Source organism: Vanellus vanellus (genome assembly GCF_965231255.1).
Source record: "Vanellus vanellus genome assembly, chromosome: 5".
Classification (NCBI taxonomy): Eukaryota; Metazoa; Chordata; class Aves; order Charadriiformes; family Charadriidae; genus Vanellus; species Vanellus vanellus.
In genome coordinates, this window is record NC_138910.1 from 22926922 (window position 1) to 22941221 (window position 14300).

Sequence of the window (14300 nt, forward strand, 5' to 3'; positions counted from 1 at the left end):
CCGCTACTGTGAGAGGTGATAATATGACTGGAACTGTTTGCTAAATGCACGTGGAGCCACTGATGAGCTGTGCTGACCTGAGACAGTGGAGGTAGGAGGAACAGTCTGTCATCACATCAGCAGAAGGAAATTTGCCAAGCTGCCATCCAAAGCTGACAAGTGGAGCAGGAGAGGCTGTGGGCTTGTCAATATATGGAATAGGCCAGGGAATCCAGACAGGAGGAACAGTTTCTGGGAGGTGAGCAGTGTCATGGAAGATCATCAACAGTGAGTCATCTAACAGTGGAACTGTTTGTAGCACATTACTGTGGGAGGGAAAAGGGAACTGATGCTTTGAAATGAGAGGCAGTTACCAGACACTGCTGCTGAGAATTTGCTCTTAAAACAAAGGAATAAGGAGGTCGCCAGTGAGGGAAGTATAATGGCAAATTTCTGTAGGAGGGTACATTATGATAGCAAGGGAGACTTGAACTAAAATATTGATTGTATAAGCTTCTCTGGTAGGCAACACAAAGGAAGGAATTAGAAAAGTCTTTATAGAATGAAAATAGAACTGATTCTTCTTGGGTTTAGTAGTAAAGCCGAGATGGCATTAGCAGAAGGAATCACAGTAGAAGTTATGTGCTTCATATGAATGTTTTTAGCTTAGGTTAAAGTTGCAGAAAGGTGATCAGATTTTTGGGTTATCATGATGAATATCCAGATGAAGTGCTTTATGAAGGAAGGAGATCTATCTGTTTGTATAGAAGAATTGATTTAGGGATGAGTGGATGATGACTGGACTGAGCTAACTTACTGGATGCTATGTGAATTGAATGATAAAGCAATCTCAATTAGAATATTGCAGAGGCCTAGATCAGAAGCTTTCACCTGGGATTTGAGAGGATTATCACCCAGAACAGTGGAATGTTTGTCATCTTTTCCTTTGTTGTTGTTTTTTTTTCTTTATTCCTTAAAGTTGGACGAGTTAGTGAAAATGAATGAGAGAAGCTACATTATAAAAGAAGAATCTCTCTCTGGCCAAGTGGTATTATTTTTAGAAAATCTTAAAGTTCCAGGGAAAATCCTGAGAGCTGTGGGGGGAAAGAAGAAAGTAATGTGTTAAGCCAGTATTTAGAAAGGTCATTGTGGACTAGCTAAACTAGTATAATTCTCAAGAGCAACTGTGGAACAAGTAACAATACTAGTTTTCATAAAGACAAATGGGAATTTGATACCAATTGACAAAGTTTTGCAGAGGATGGTCGAGTCAAACAAGGCTGGCTGCATTGTTTGAGATCGTGGCTTTGGTTAATCCAAAGTATATCTGGAATGTTTTCAAGGATGTAAGACACTGACACTCTGACTCAAAAAGAAACAAAAAGATTAAACAGCTTTGTGCATTGGGCAGTTTTTAACAAGAGCCTCTAATGAAGATTTCTCATGAAAAGTTTATTTCTAGGGGATTCTGCACAGAGCAGTGCTAGGCTTGATTCATGATGTTCATTGATGCTATAGATGTCCCTGTAGAATCACTGCTCATAAAAGTGTGCTTTCTGCAAATAAGGCAGATTATAGTTGCCTTCATAATTCATCAAAGAGCAATACTGTAATTCGGTCATTCTGTCAGTACAATCTCTGAGAACTGGATTACTGTGCATAATTTTTGTTGTAAGAAACAGTGTGTCCTTAATCAAGCAGTGAAAGACATAATAGGAACCTGTGGCAAATAATTGAAGCAATACACATGCAAAATAGAAAAAAAGACCTGATACTCTGAGCAGCAGGGTGATTAAACAATGGAAAAAATTATCAGGAAAAATACCTATCTAAATGTCCTGAAGTAAAGGCACCATCTTTTTGGAGACTGCTGTAGTCCAACACAGGCTATTGGTCTTGATATAAGGTAATTATTTGAGTGTCACTGCTGTGAATTACAAGGTGAGATCATCTGTTCTGACTTTTGTTCTTGAGCTGACTGCTTTCTGTCCATATAATTTCTTCATGTCAAGTCCAGGAGTCTGATATCATGGAGCTAACATAAGACTTGCTACAGTCCATGACAAGCCGAGAGTGCTTGGCTGTGCCACGCAACGTGATCATGTAGTTCATGAAGTCTGGCAAATACTGTAGGTCACAGTGAATGGAGTAGGAAGTGATGTATCTATTTCAGATGTGGTCATAAGTTGAAAACCGATCCTGAAGCTAATGAGCTGGAACAGTTGGACTGTAAATAGAAGTCTGTTTCTTTCTCACTGACCTTCATGATGCAGAATTGGTTTCATTTGTTGTGATCTGTAATTAGCCAGCACCAGGTATTCAAAGTAGCATTTGCTGCTGGACAGAGATAGTTAGATGTTATCAGAAACTATATCTGAAACCTCTTGCCAGATATTCTGTCTTTGCTGTGTAAACAGTTCTGGGCTTTTTGGTTGGTTTGTTGTCTTGTTTGGTTTGTTTTTTTTTCTCTTCATTTTACTCCCTACCTGCCACATGGTTTCTCAAATACATCTGCCATTGACGTTTTTTGCTGCATGTTAAGAATCACATTATGGTTATTGAAGTAGTTGCTCACTAACTCACCTCCGTTTCTATAACACACCTAAATTTGTTACAGGAATGCAGATAAAACTGTCACAGGTAGTTTTTGGTACATTAAAACAGATGTAGGAGGGAGAAAATACAGGAAATAACTGCATTTACTGATGCCTTGTTCAGACATTTCTGAAGTTGAGCTTGGAGACATGTTTTGCCTGAAGGCACGTAGGAAACAGTATAGTGCAATATCATGGGTTTTTTGAATGGGCCAAAAGCAAAAGTGTTGCATAGGTAAGAAGTATTTGAAAGCATCTTGGGACTTAGAAATTAGTTAAAGTTTTTAGTACTTTTTGTGTTCATGGTATTTAGAGCTCAAGTGAGATTCTTCTTTTTGTTTGGATGTCACCAGACCTATATGACACCAAGATCTTTTGATTGAAATTAATTTGTAAGCTGTTCAGTTTTCTTTTTTAAATACGTAGTTGTTAAACTCGGTGAATGTATTTGTACTTATACAATCTAAAACTGATAGGAAGTATTACAGACACTTTTTAGTAAATACAGTGCTTTAATAAGGGCATTGAGCAAAAGTTTGAGAGGAGACCAGGTATCTTGGTCTGGGCCAACAAGGGAAGTAAAAAAAATAATTAATGAGACTTGTCTTTTGGAGCATTTTGCAAGAAGCTCTAAAAACATCTGTTGAAAACCAGCTGATTTCAATCAGCAGGCTGTCCTGAATGGTTACAACTTGCTACTTATACTGCACCCAGGAATGACCAGGAGACTAATACAATCTATGAAGTACAGAGATTGTGTTTTAGTTGGTTGTCAGGTTTTTGTTAGTCTACATCAAATGAGGCTTGTGAATAAATACATAGAAAATACCATGAAAAAAGTCACTGTGGAAGTCATACAGGTATGACTTGCGTTTGTGATGCTAATCTGAAAAAATAATGCAGTTTAGTGCAATGGGACTAAATTTCATCCACTGTACCAGTGTGGGGATTCAGTAATGTCAGAAGGAGAAAAAAGTATCCATAAAGAGTATGACCACAAAAAGAGAGGCCAAGATGCCATACTTAGTTGTCTCTGCTGAGATTTTTTTCTGCACCACATAGCTCATCCAATGTTACCTGAATTAAGCCCCAGCTAGCTTGCTGTCATCCAGATCTTTTATCTCAGCCGGTTCTTTTGGAAGCAAGTGTTCTGCATCACTATGAAGAGGAAATCTTTCACCACTTATATATCTCTGCATTCTGAATGGGAGCCCTGACAGAATAGGATGCTGGATTGCTACAAAAGATTATTGCTTACATAGGTGATCTAATACTAGCAGCTAATACTTTGCTGAAGATAAAGAACAGTACTGCCTTAGCTTTCATTACGGATATTGTCATGAAAGCATTGGAACAGTACTGAAGGCTATTGATAGATCTGGAACATCAATGCATCACAGTCGACAGCCAGAAGGTATTCCGGGCAAGACATGGTAGATGGGAAGATGAATTGACAGGAGTGAAATATGATAACTACATACACTTGAGATTTCACTGTTTTATATTCAATAACTATATACAGAACAAAAGTTAATAGGCGATACTATGAATGAGAGCATAACTGTTGCTTTTCTGAGAAATGCTGACTGTCTTTTTAATTAGGAACCCATAAGATGTTTTTCCCCATGAAAAGTTGTTGGTAGAAAGTACTAGCTTATTTTTACAAATAATGCATGCCTAAGTGTTATACTAAGACTATTATCCCCAAGACTCATTTTTATCCTCTTCTCCCACCAATTTAGCAAGGAATGTTATGTAAGTTTTACTGCTTTTTGATCATCCTTGAAAAACTGCTACCTCCCGTTATGTAGTTTTGCAAACATGAGATCAAGTTAGTGTTGAATTTGAGAATTTCCAAATGGAGCTCACATGATTCCAGTTACAGATACCTACAGATTAATTAATTACTAACTGCTTGCCTTAATTATTTTATAACAATAACTGATACACAATAGCTAAATACAAATTGCGTCATCTTATTGGGTACAAGAGAAAGCCAATAGAAGAAATGCTTGGCTAGACTTGACAGTTGAATTTCTCAGTCTTTAATAGAAGAGGAGAAAACTTAGGCTATCCAGGGAGACATCTTTATGTTTTCCGCTATTTGCAAGCACTGTGTTCTCCGTGTGTGAGTACTTTTCAGATGCAGACAGGCTGCCTAGTCATAATCTTGTCTTTAGTACCTAATGTTTTCCTTTACCTGTTCTGTGCAGAAAAGGAGCAGGTAGTGGGAGGTTACATTTAAACTGCTTGTATGGTGATGCAGGTAGGATAATAGCTTTCTAAACCATGAATTGTTTGGATAGAGCAAGCTATTAAAAGCTTTGCAAAATAATACTTTCAGCTAGGATTCATACGCAATTAGAAAATTCATTTCTGTCTCTGACCTGAAGCCTGTTCTAAGGTCCTAACAGGTGTTTCCCTAAAATATGGATTGTTTGCTGTGACGAGGAAACAGGCTGTTCAGACATCAGTATTTATTTTTGGTATATTTTTCTTCTGTTTAACGGCAAAGGTTCTGTTTCTTCTGTCTGTGGCTGTAACATGTTGTGTAGTGAATGATGGGCTATCTTTGCAATTTGCAATGGCAAAGTAAAATAATATTTGATGCTAATTAGAAAAGTCAACTCCAGCAGTCCAAAGACAACCAATGTGCTCTTCTGGATTTTCTAGATAGAGCTTTTAATTTTCTGGACAATAGTCTGATACAAATTTCATAACACAGTTGAAGAGTATTCATACTGCTTGACTGATTTACCTGAAGTGTCATAACTCAGAGGCCTAGACTTTCTTTAGTGAAGTTTTTATGGTACAGTTTTTATTGTTGTTTGGTTTGGTTTTTTTTCAAATTGGTGTGACTCTGAAATAATACTTATATCACTTTTAATAGTTTAAGTAGGTCCCAGATCCGTTAAAGGGCATAAAAAGGTGATTTTGGTTTTGGGTTGTTTCCTGTCAGACTAATATCAGATTGCCAGTAAGCTGCTAATTTGCAGCTCCAGCAGGCACACAAGAAATGGTGAAATATGTAATTAATGACTAGTCTGCTCTTTAGAAGGGTTCCTTTTCATACTAGATGGTTAGTGAGTTATTTGTATATTTCTGTTTTTAAAAAAAACATATAACAAACAAACAAAACCAAACCAAAACAAACAAAAAAATCCCAAACAACACACAATGACCTGGAGGATTAGGACGGTTTTCTGAGCACTTAGCAGGAAGGTTGGTTATTTGAATCTTCCCTCTGAGCTAAATTCAGTGAGTAATCTGTTTAGTCTATGCTCTGTTTTATGTGAAGTCAGGTTAAACCTGAAGTCAAAGACTTTTTTTTTTATATAAACACTTTCTAAATAAATTTTAAATAATTCTTCATACGTAGCTTATGTTGTATAAAACATCATCTGAAGACTTACATGGTTCTACAAGTTTTTGACAGTGTAAATTTGATACTTTAGAACTTCGTAAATACAGATTTTGGAAATTTTTTATGTGTTTCTAGACATATCATTTATTGTACTTAGGAGAAACAGTGTTTTATCCAAAATTTCAATTTGTTCTTAAGTATTTTGATGAAGTAGTCTCATGACACAGCTCAGGCAGATACTAGATAAGTTGATTTTTCTGAGGTTTATTTAGAAGTGTTTAATATTAAAATATGTCTTTGCTATTCTGACTTAAAGCCAAGAAAGAAGAAAAGAAAAGACATAAGTCGTCTTCCTCATCCAGTGACTCGGAAAGTTCAAGTGATTCAGAATCATCTTCTGATTCATCGTCAGATTCTGAGAGTGCTTCGGAAGAGAAATCTAAAAAACGAAAAAAGAAGCACAAGAAAAATTCTAAGAAACATAAGAAGGAAAAGAAAAAGAGAAAGAAAAGCAAGAAAAGGTCAGTTTAGAGATTTTTGTTTTGTTTTGTTACATGTACACCATACGGTACTGTTTTCTTGTCCTATAACTACAGAATAGTATTCTGTAACTAGTGAGTTAGCTATTTCGAAGTCTGAGAGAATCAGTTTCCATATATAAGCTTAAATTTTTCTGATATGATAGCAAAGGACAGTGTTCATGTGCATACATGCTTGATTTGAAATGGGTGGTGATAGTTTGTTTCATTAAATTCACTTCTGTGCAATTCAATTTAAATTATATGTGGTGGGACTTGGGAGAATGTAGTACGCAGGAATAAAAGCAAAACTAAACAAAATATTAAGAAATTAATATACTTAACATTATTTCTGTCTGATATGCCAATAGTCTTGCAGTTTCACTGGAAGATAATAAAACTCAAAAGGTACTTTTGCTTCTGAAAATGTTACTTCTAAACTAGTAGTTTTGCTTTTAGCTCAAATATAAGAGATATAAGTTGTGTCAGTGCAAGTCACGTTTTTCTAAGCTAGCAGTAAAATGTAAGAAATTTTCACTTAGGGCAGTGCTGCCTAAATATTGTTTCTGTGGGACTAAGACTAAGCCCATTTCACACAAGTTTGTTAATACCAACTGCTTGGAATTAGAATAGTTTGTAGCCAGTTATATATGCTAGTGTAGAATCTGAATTTTACTCTCCTGATAGTGTTTTTAAAATAAAATAAATTTAAAAAAAAAGCTGTATCTAGATAGAGAGTAAATGTGTGTTCAGTGTTGCACCATTGGAATTCATAGATTAAAAAAATGTTGGTCAGAAATCTGCTCCAGTTATATATTTTGGAGCAAAGATATCGGGGGGGGGGGGGGGGGGGGAATTGTTTCCGAAATAGCTCTGTTTCCTGAGTTTCTTGTGATATCATTGTGTATGGAATTAAGAGGATTTCTGGATTACTTAAATAGATTGAAAGGTCTTCCCTCATCCAAATAACTCACTTTAAGTATAAATATTTTTTTTATATAAAAATAAAGCTCATCCAGTGAAAGTGAAGATGAAAACCCTGAAGCACAGCCATTATCTACTGTCCGTCCTGAAGAAATTCCTCCTGTACCTGAAAACCGGTTCTTGATGAGGAAAAGTCCTCCTAAAGTAGATGAGAAAGAAAAAGAGAGGAAAAGCAGAGAGAAGGAAAGAGAAAGGTAATATATCCGTTTTGAGTCTGACTACGTGCTGACAGTGGTATGGTCACGTTACGTTTTAGGACTCCAATGTTAAGTGAGTCCTTTCCCTCTTAAACAGTTCCATGTTGTAAGCAGTGCTGGATGAAAAATGGATTTTTCAGTTTATTGGTAATGGTTGTCTTTGTCTTAGGACAAAGGCTTAGTCTTTGAAAATGGTTTCAGTGAGTGAAAAATTTAAAATGACTGATTCAAGAAGAAGAAAGTAAAATGCATTACAATTTCTTTTAGAATTTATTGGAACTGTCCAACCTGCATCTATAATTTGTTCTTTTTTCAAAATTGGAAACACCTGGAAATCTTGTAAAATGTTTTGTGGTCAGAAAATCTGAAGTTTTTACTGTGTGGTTGTTACTGTCTGCACTGACAATAAAAAATAAAATTAAATGTGTGTTTTGACTTAGTTCAATTTCTGAAGAGGTTTTAAAATTGGTTTTATTTTGTCTTTCCTTCTTTCTTTGCTATAAACAATATAACTTTTTTTTAAATTATTTTTAGTAATCTGTCAAATTCACAGTCAACATACCAGAGGAGGCTGTTAGTGACCAGATCTGGAAGGAAGATAAAAGGAAGAGGACCAAGGGTAAATATTTATAATCTGTTTTCCAAAATAAACAAGGTGGTAGCAGTCCTCCTGGTGGTGTTACTAACCATTTTCATTAAGATGGTTGATTAAAAAAAAAAAAAAAAAAAAGGGAGTATTTATGGTGCATCATAATTGATTTGGGGACTGAGGTTTGAAGGAAGGGAACAATGAAAATTAAATTAATTTCCTGTTTATATACTGAGTTTATTTGACAAAGGAGGGAGGAAAAAAAAAAAGCTTTCTTTGTGTTACTGTTGTATTCTGTGAATTAGTAAATGGAATTAGCTCAAAAAGAGTTGTAGGGAACACCAGAACCAGTACGGCATCAGTGCCAGAAATGTGGGGAAGACTTCTCCCCTTTTTGGCAGGAGGGAAGGTGTCAGATTGGTTCTTCTGATTTTGTGAAGCCATATGTTGTGTGCTGCTTGTCGCAAATGTTTTTAGTAACAGAAGTCTCTATCCCTCAAATTTTTAGTAGAAACCTTAAAGAAAAAGCATGAAGTATTGTTTTCATGTTGCTTATCAAAGCTAGGAAGAATTTTCATTGTTAGAAAAGTGAGTTGCATTTGCACTAATTAAAAGCAACAGGAGAAGACCTCTCAGCAGAGTACAAAAGTCCTGAAATTGAAGTTACCTTAAAAATAGTTATTCGATCAGACATTTTGTATTCTTGCCTTAGCTGAATGTCAAATATATGTTTCAGTAAATTAATAACTTGTCAATATAAACTTGGTATGTACTTGTGAGGTGTCATGTTAGGTGCTGTGTAGAATCGACTGCCAGGGATAAAAATCTTGCTTAGCTATCACAGCATGTGAAATTCAAACTTAAACCCAATTTTCTCTTTTTCCCTTCAAGCGTTATCGGACACCTTCCAGATCCAGGTCAAGAGATCGATTCCGACGCAGTGAAACTCCTCCACATTGGAGGCAAGAAATGCAAAGAGCTCAAAGAATGAGAGTGTCTAGTGGAGAAAGATGGATAAAAGGGGACAAGTAAGTTTATTTCTTTCCGGAGTACATGCATTGAAATTTTTTTATATAGTAGAAGTAATTAATAGTTGTTGTCTTAGATATTTGATAACAGTTACGCCCCCAAAAAAACTTGGTTATCCCATTGCTTAACTGTGTCTGATTTTGATCATGCTACTGTAAATATATAGTTACTAATATAGATGATGTAACGTGATTTAAATTCAGTTGTGAAGCTGTCTCGCTTCCAACTTATTTTTTTGAAGGGGATTCAAAATATTTAAAAAATTCTATCTTTCTCTCTCCAAGGAGTGAAGTAAATGAAAACAAGAAAGATAATCAAAAAAGCCCAGGAAGAGGAAAAGAGAGAAAAATATCAGACCACAGACAAGTTTCTGAAAGTCCAAGCAGAAGAGGGGAAAAGGAGAAGAAAAAAGATCACAAATCTAGCAGTAAAGACAGGGAGACAAGAAGGAATTCAGAAAAAGATGACAAGCATAACAAAAGCAAGTCCAAGAGAAGAGCTAAATCTAGAAGCCATAGTAAGAGCCGAGAGAAATCAAAAAGTAAAGAAAGAGACTCTAAGCACAGTAGACATGATGAAAAGAGAGTAAGATCAAGAAGCAAAGAGAGAGACCATGAGAAGGGTAGAGAAAAAGAAAAGCGCTATGATTCTAGAGGGAGAGATAAAGAAAGAAGTAGGAGCAAGGAGAGAAGTAAAAGGGCAGGCTCGAGAAGTAATGAGCAAGACCATAGGAAGAGTAAAGACAGGGAGAAACGTAAGTCAAGAAGCAAAGAACGTGAGCATGCTAGAGGAAAACATAGTTCCAGCAGTAGAACAAGGGATCGAAGCAAAAGCCGAGATAGGGGTAGGAGAGGAAGATCGAGAAGCAGAGACAGAGATCGCAGTAGAAGTAAAGACTATTCAAGGAATAGAGATAGAGAAACAAGAAGAAGAGGAAGATCAAGAAGCAGAGAAAGGAGAGGTACACCAGATAAATACAGAGGAAGAGAAAGTAGGAGGAGGAGAGAATCAAGGAGCTCAGAGAGGGAGGAAAGTCAAAGCAGAAACAGAGAGAGGTATTCAAATAGAGAAAGTAGAAGCTCATATAAGAGGAATGATACTGAAAGCCAAAGGAAGAGGCGTTCAAAAAGCCGTGAAAGTAGCAGTCCTGAATCCAGTAAAGATAAGAAGTCTAGTAGAGATCAGGATAGAAGTCCAGACTCAAAAAAGAGAACAAGTAGCAAAGAGAGAGAATCAAAAAAATCATATTCACGCAGCAGTAAAGAAAAGGAAAAGACCAGATCCTCAGCAGAAAAAGAAATAAACCAAAAATCAAAGAGTCAGGAAAGAGATCGTGCCCCTAGTAAGGATAAAAAGTCTGATAATGAAACAAGTCCTGGAACAGATGACGACAGACATGGATGAGTTTGTGGACTTAATGTTTCCATTGTCTCAAAGTTTGAGAGACATTTTGGGGAACGCCTTTTTTTAAGATGTGGACTTCAGTTTGGTCTTTTGATAATCTAAAACCTGGATCATTTGTACTGCTAAAGTTTTAATAAACTTGAAATGAAAAACAAATTATATGTGTAATACAGTGTGCTGTGTTTTAAATATTTCATTGGTTTATGTATCCTTGTGTGTTGGCAGCTAGAAAGGTAGCTTCTATGCCGCGTTTATTTTTTACCTGATGAACTTAGTTTAGTGCAAACAATGGCTGCCTGTGAAGAAGCTTGTTTCATGTGTGAAGAAGAAAGCTGCAAGTATACTACATGTCATCTTAAAGTTAGGAGAATGTTGCAAGGTGTCCATCACTCCAGTGTTGCTACATCTGTATTTCAGTAGGTATAAATCCTAAGGAAATTAATTTATAGAGGAAAATTGCAGGGCTTTTCTTGTAATCATGAAGTGAATTAATTAAGTAGATCTTCACTGTTTGTACTTCTGTCACTGCCAACAGTAGAATTAATTCATGCTGTAAGGCAGTCATCTGTGTTTGGGAGTTGTTTCTGTCCTAAAAAAAATTTTTTTTTGAAGTGCTTATCAGTGTAAATTTTTCCCTGTAACCTCCTTTTTCTGTTCCATGTTTTCATGTTTGTCTACTGCAGAAAGTTCAGTTTGGATGCTGCAGACTACCCCGCCTCAGTTGCTAATTAACGGATGCAGAGAGATGAAACAGCTTACCAGAATTCACAGTGGGTGTCAGAATAAGGAACCAGGAAAATCCTTTCTACTCTTGCCGCTGCTTAGCAGCCTGTGAGAAAACTATTGCAGTTCTCCAGTAGTGTTTTTTGGGGAAGTTGAAGCAGAATTTCAAGCAATGTTTTAAGACAGGCTCTTCTTTTTTTTTTTTTTTTTTTTTTTTAAACAAAAATTTGCTTTCCTCCTTGCCTCCCCTCATTCTAAAGACTGCACTGTCCATTCCTCCTCCTTCTCTACTACGTGTGTGTCTTCCTCAAACCTATTCTGTCCCTTCTCTGCTGCCTTCTCCTCTCTAGGAGAATTCTCCCCCTTTCTTCCTCACCACCACACCTCCTTATGAAAGAGGAGGAGGTTGGCTTGTGTTGCTGCTGGAGTTGCTCGCATGTGTGCGATCACAAGAGAGCAGCCATTATGTGGCAGTGTAATGTAGTGGCTGAGAGGAGGGTATCTTTGGTACAAACTCCAACACCTCTTTCAGTCCGTTAAACTATTTACACCAAAGGCTGGCAAGTCTTGAAATTCCTGAAGAGAAGTAACAAGCATTATTGTAAAGCTGTGTCAAAGCGAAACAATATTTTAATAGTTGATTTTTTGGGGAGATCTTTGAGTGTATGACATAACTTGTTCTTACTGTCTTTGTTATGAGTACGTCAACATTTTTGCTATATAACCCCCTTTGTGATCAGTGTGTGTCTACAGCAGATGAGCAGAATTGCTGAAACTTGGCTTGAGGTTGTGATCCAGACAGTTGTTATGCTAAAGGAAAACAAATAGTTATGTCTTGAAAGCAAAAGAAACTACAGGATTGTGAACAACGTAAGCAACCTTTTTAAGGGAAGAGAACTAGAAGTATGTAGTGTTACTTCTTAGCAGAATAGCGGAGCTGGTGTGGAGCTGCTTTGGCTGTCAACTTTTTTTTCCCCCGTGCTTTAGTATGAATTTTGCATTGCAGCGGTCATTCTATGCAGAATGTGTTTTTTAAAAAAAAAAAAAAAAAAAAAGCTTCCCAAGCCCACGTGTGGGTGGATGATGTAGCTGTTACTTAAGAGAGCTTATAGGAGCGAACCGAAGACCTGCATGGCGGACCTGTTCTGTGTGAAGCCACTCTGAGCTCTATATGACTTTGGAGAAGTTGTTGTCCTGTTTTGAGGGACTGTAGTAAGAAAAAGCTAGGAAGTTAGGCTAAAGAGAATTGTATGGTGGCTTGGACAAAGGCTTCTTTGGTGTATTTATACTGTGCTGTGCATGCCGTGTGCTTTAGAGTCTCATTTAAAAACTGTTTGCAGTGTTCTTTTACTATTTTTTATGTAGCTGACACAAGCAGACTATTGCTGAAGAAGTATGTTTGCACTACTAAGAATATTCTTGCCGATACCACTGAAGCTCATATAAGCATGCAGACAAATAAAAAACCCTCAACTATATTGGCTCTGGTGTAGAAGAGGGGAAAAAATGCAAACAGTCAGCAATAAGGTAATCCATAGGGATTGTTAAAAAATGTTACAAACTCTTTAATTTAAAATCTCAAAATGGAGATTATATCCAATTGTAGTTTGCAGCTGTGTGTAACTAGTTATTTCAAAAGATGCACTTGTATACCCTTTCATACGGATTTTTTCTTTGTTACAGTTCAGAAAATTATTTGTACAAATTAAATGAGCTCTAATTCTTTCATAGCATGTTAAAATTCATCTGAGTTGGTGGCACAAAGCTCATTTTCTTGTTTTTAATATACTTTGTAAGAAGACGGATACTTTTAATTGCACATGTGGGATGCACTTCATCTCTTTAAGAGTGCATGCCTGGCCTGTATGGTATTTGATGGTAAATTGTTTTAGTGCCAATCACTTTGTTTAAACTGAAACACAACAATTGCAGTCTTGTAAGAGGGAGGATTTTCCAGACTGGTACTTTTCTTTATCAAACTGGAAATTGAGAATGCTGATAAAAATTCAGTGGGACTGAAGCACGGTCCCATGGACATCAAGAAGTCCCCAAGCACCAGTCAGCTCTTGCTGCCTTGTGAGGCACCAACTACTGCTCTTGCTGCCCCGGAACAGTTTCTTCCCTCAATGGCAGAGCTTTCCTGTTCACAGTGACTGCCTTGTGCTGTGGTCACAGTGTAGCTCAATGCTGGCTTTGGCAGTCGTGTGACAGGTGGTTGGCTTTTGGCTTGGAACATAGGGAACTGGAAGCGTATTTGAAAGCAATACTTACGTGTACCAGAGGTAACCGAAACGATGCTTATGGCCTTTCCTTGCAAATGGGAGAAAAAAGGTAGTACATGTAGAGGACGGCTTTTTCTGTCAGTACCCCAGAACTGACCTTACTCCAGAGAATTTGTGAACCTCAAGACTCGAGGCAAAATGAGGGCAGGGAGTACTGGACTAACCGTGTAAGCATACGGTTAAGTGTATGTACAGGCTTGAAATAATTTCCAAAAGTTAGACGTGCATTCTTGGTTGTATTGACAATAGATAACTGACATTTTACAAATACCATATAGCTTATGTATTCATGGAATGCTGAATTTAGTATCGGCAGTAGCTTTCTAAACTTTATTAGAAAGAGACTATTATTTGATGTTGGATTTTCTGGGTACTGCCATCAACTCGGAAGCACAAATTCTTACTGAGGGTGGGTGGACATAATGTAAGGTTGTGTAGACACTATTGCCTGTAAAAGATGTGTTGCTGTTTGCCGATTCTTTGATATAGCCATAGTGTTTCACTTGTTGCTTTGGTTTTGGGTGTGGGTTTACAGTTTTTTTAGGAAAATTAAAAAAAAAAAAAAAAAAAAAAAAGGCTATGGTTATATTCTAAGCCTTCGTTCTATCTGGCTGTCAAAACTTTAACCTGAAACTTC

At 36.9% G+C, this 14300-nt stretch overlaps 1 protein-coding gene across 1 annotated transcript in view; it reads left to right on the forward strand.

The window, feature by feature from the left end:
• Positions 1–10792, forward strand: part of PPIG (peptidylprolyl isomerase G) — a 28306-nt gene extending 17514 nt beyond the window's left edge. The window contains exons 9-13 of the mRNA XM_082483480.1: positions 6254–6458; positions 7466–7633; positions 8171–8255; positions 9117–9253; positions 9539–10792. Of these exons, the coding sequence (XP_082339606.1) occupies positions 6254–6458; positions 7466–7633; positions 8171–8255; positions 9117–9253; positions 9539–10658 (1715 nt within the window). The 3' untranslated portion in view covers positions 10659–10792. The remainder of the gene's footprint in view (positions 1–6253; positions 6459–7465; positions 7634–8170; positions 8256–9116; positions 9254–9538) is intronic.
• Positions 10793–14300: the final 3508 nt, after the last annotated feature.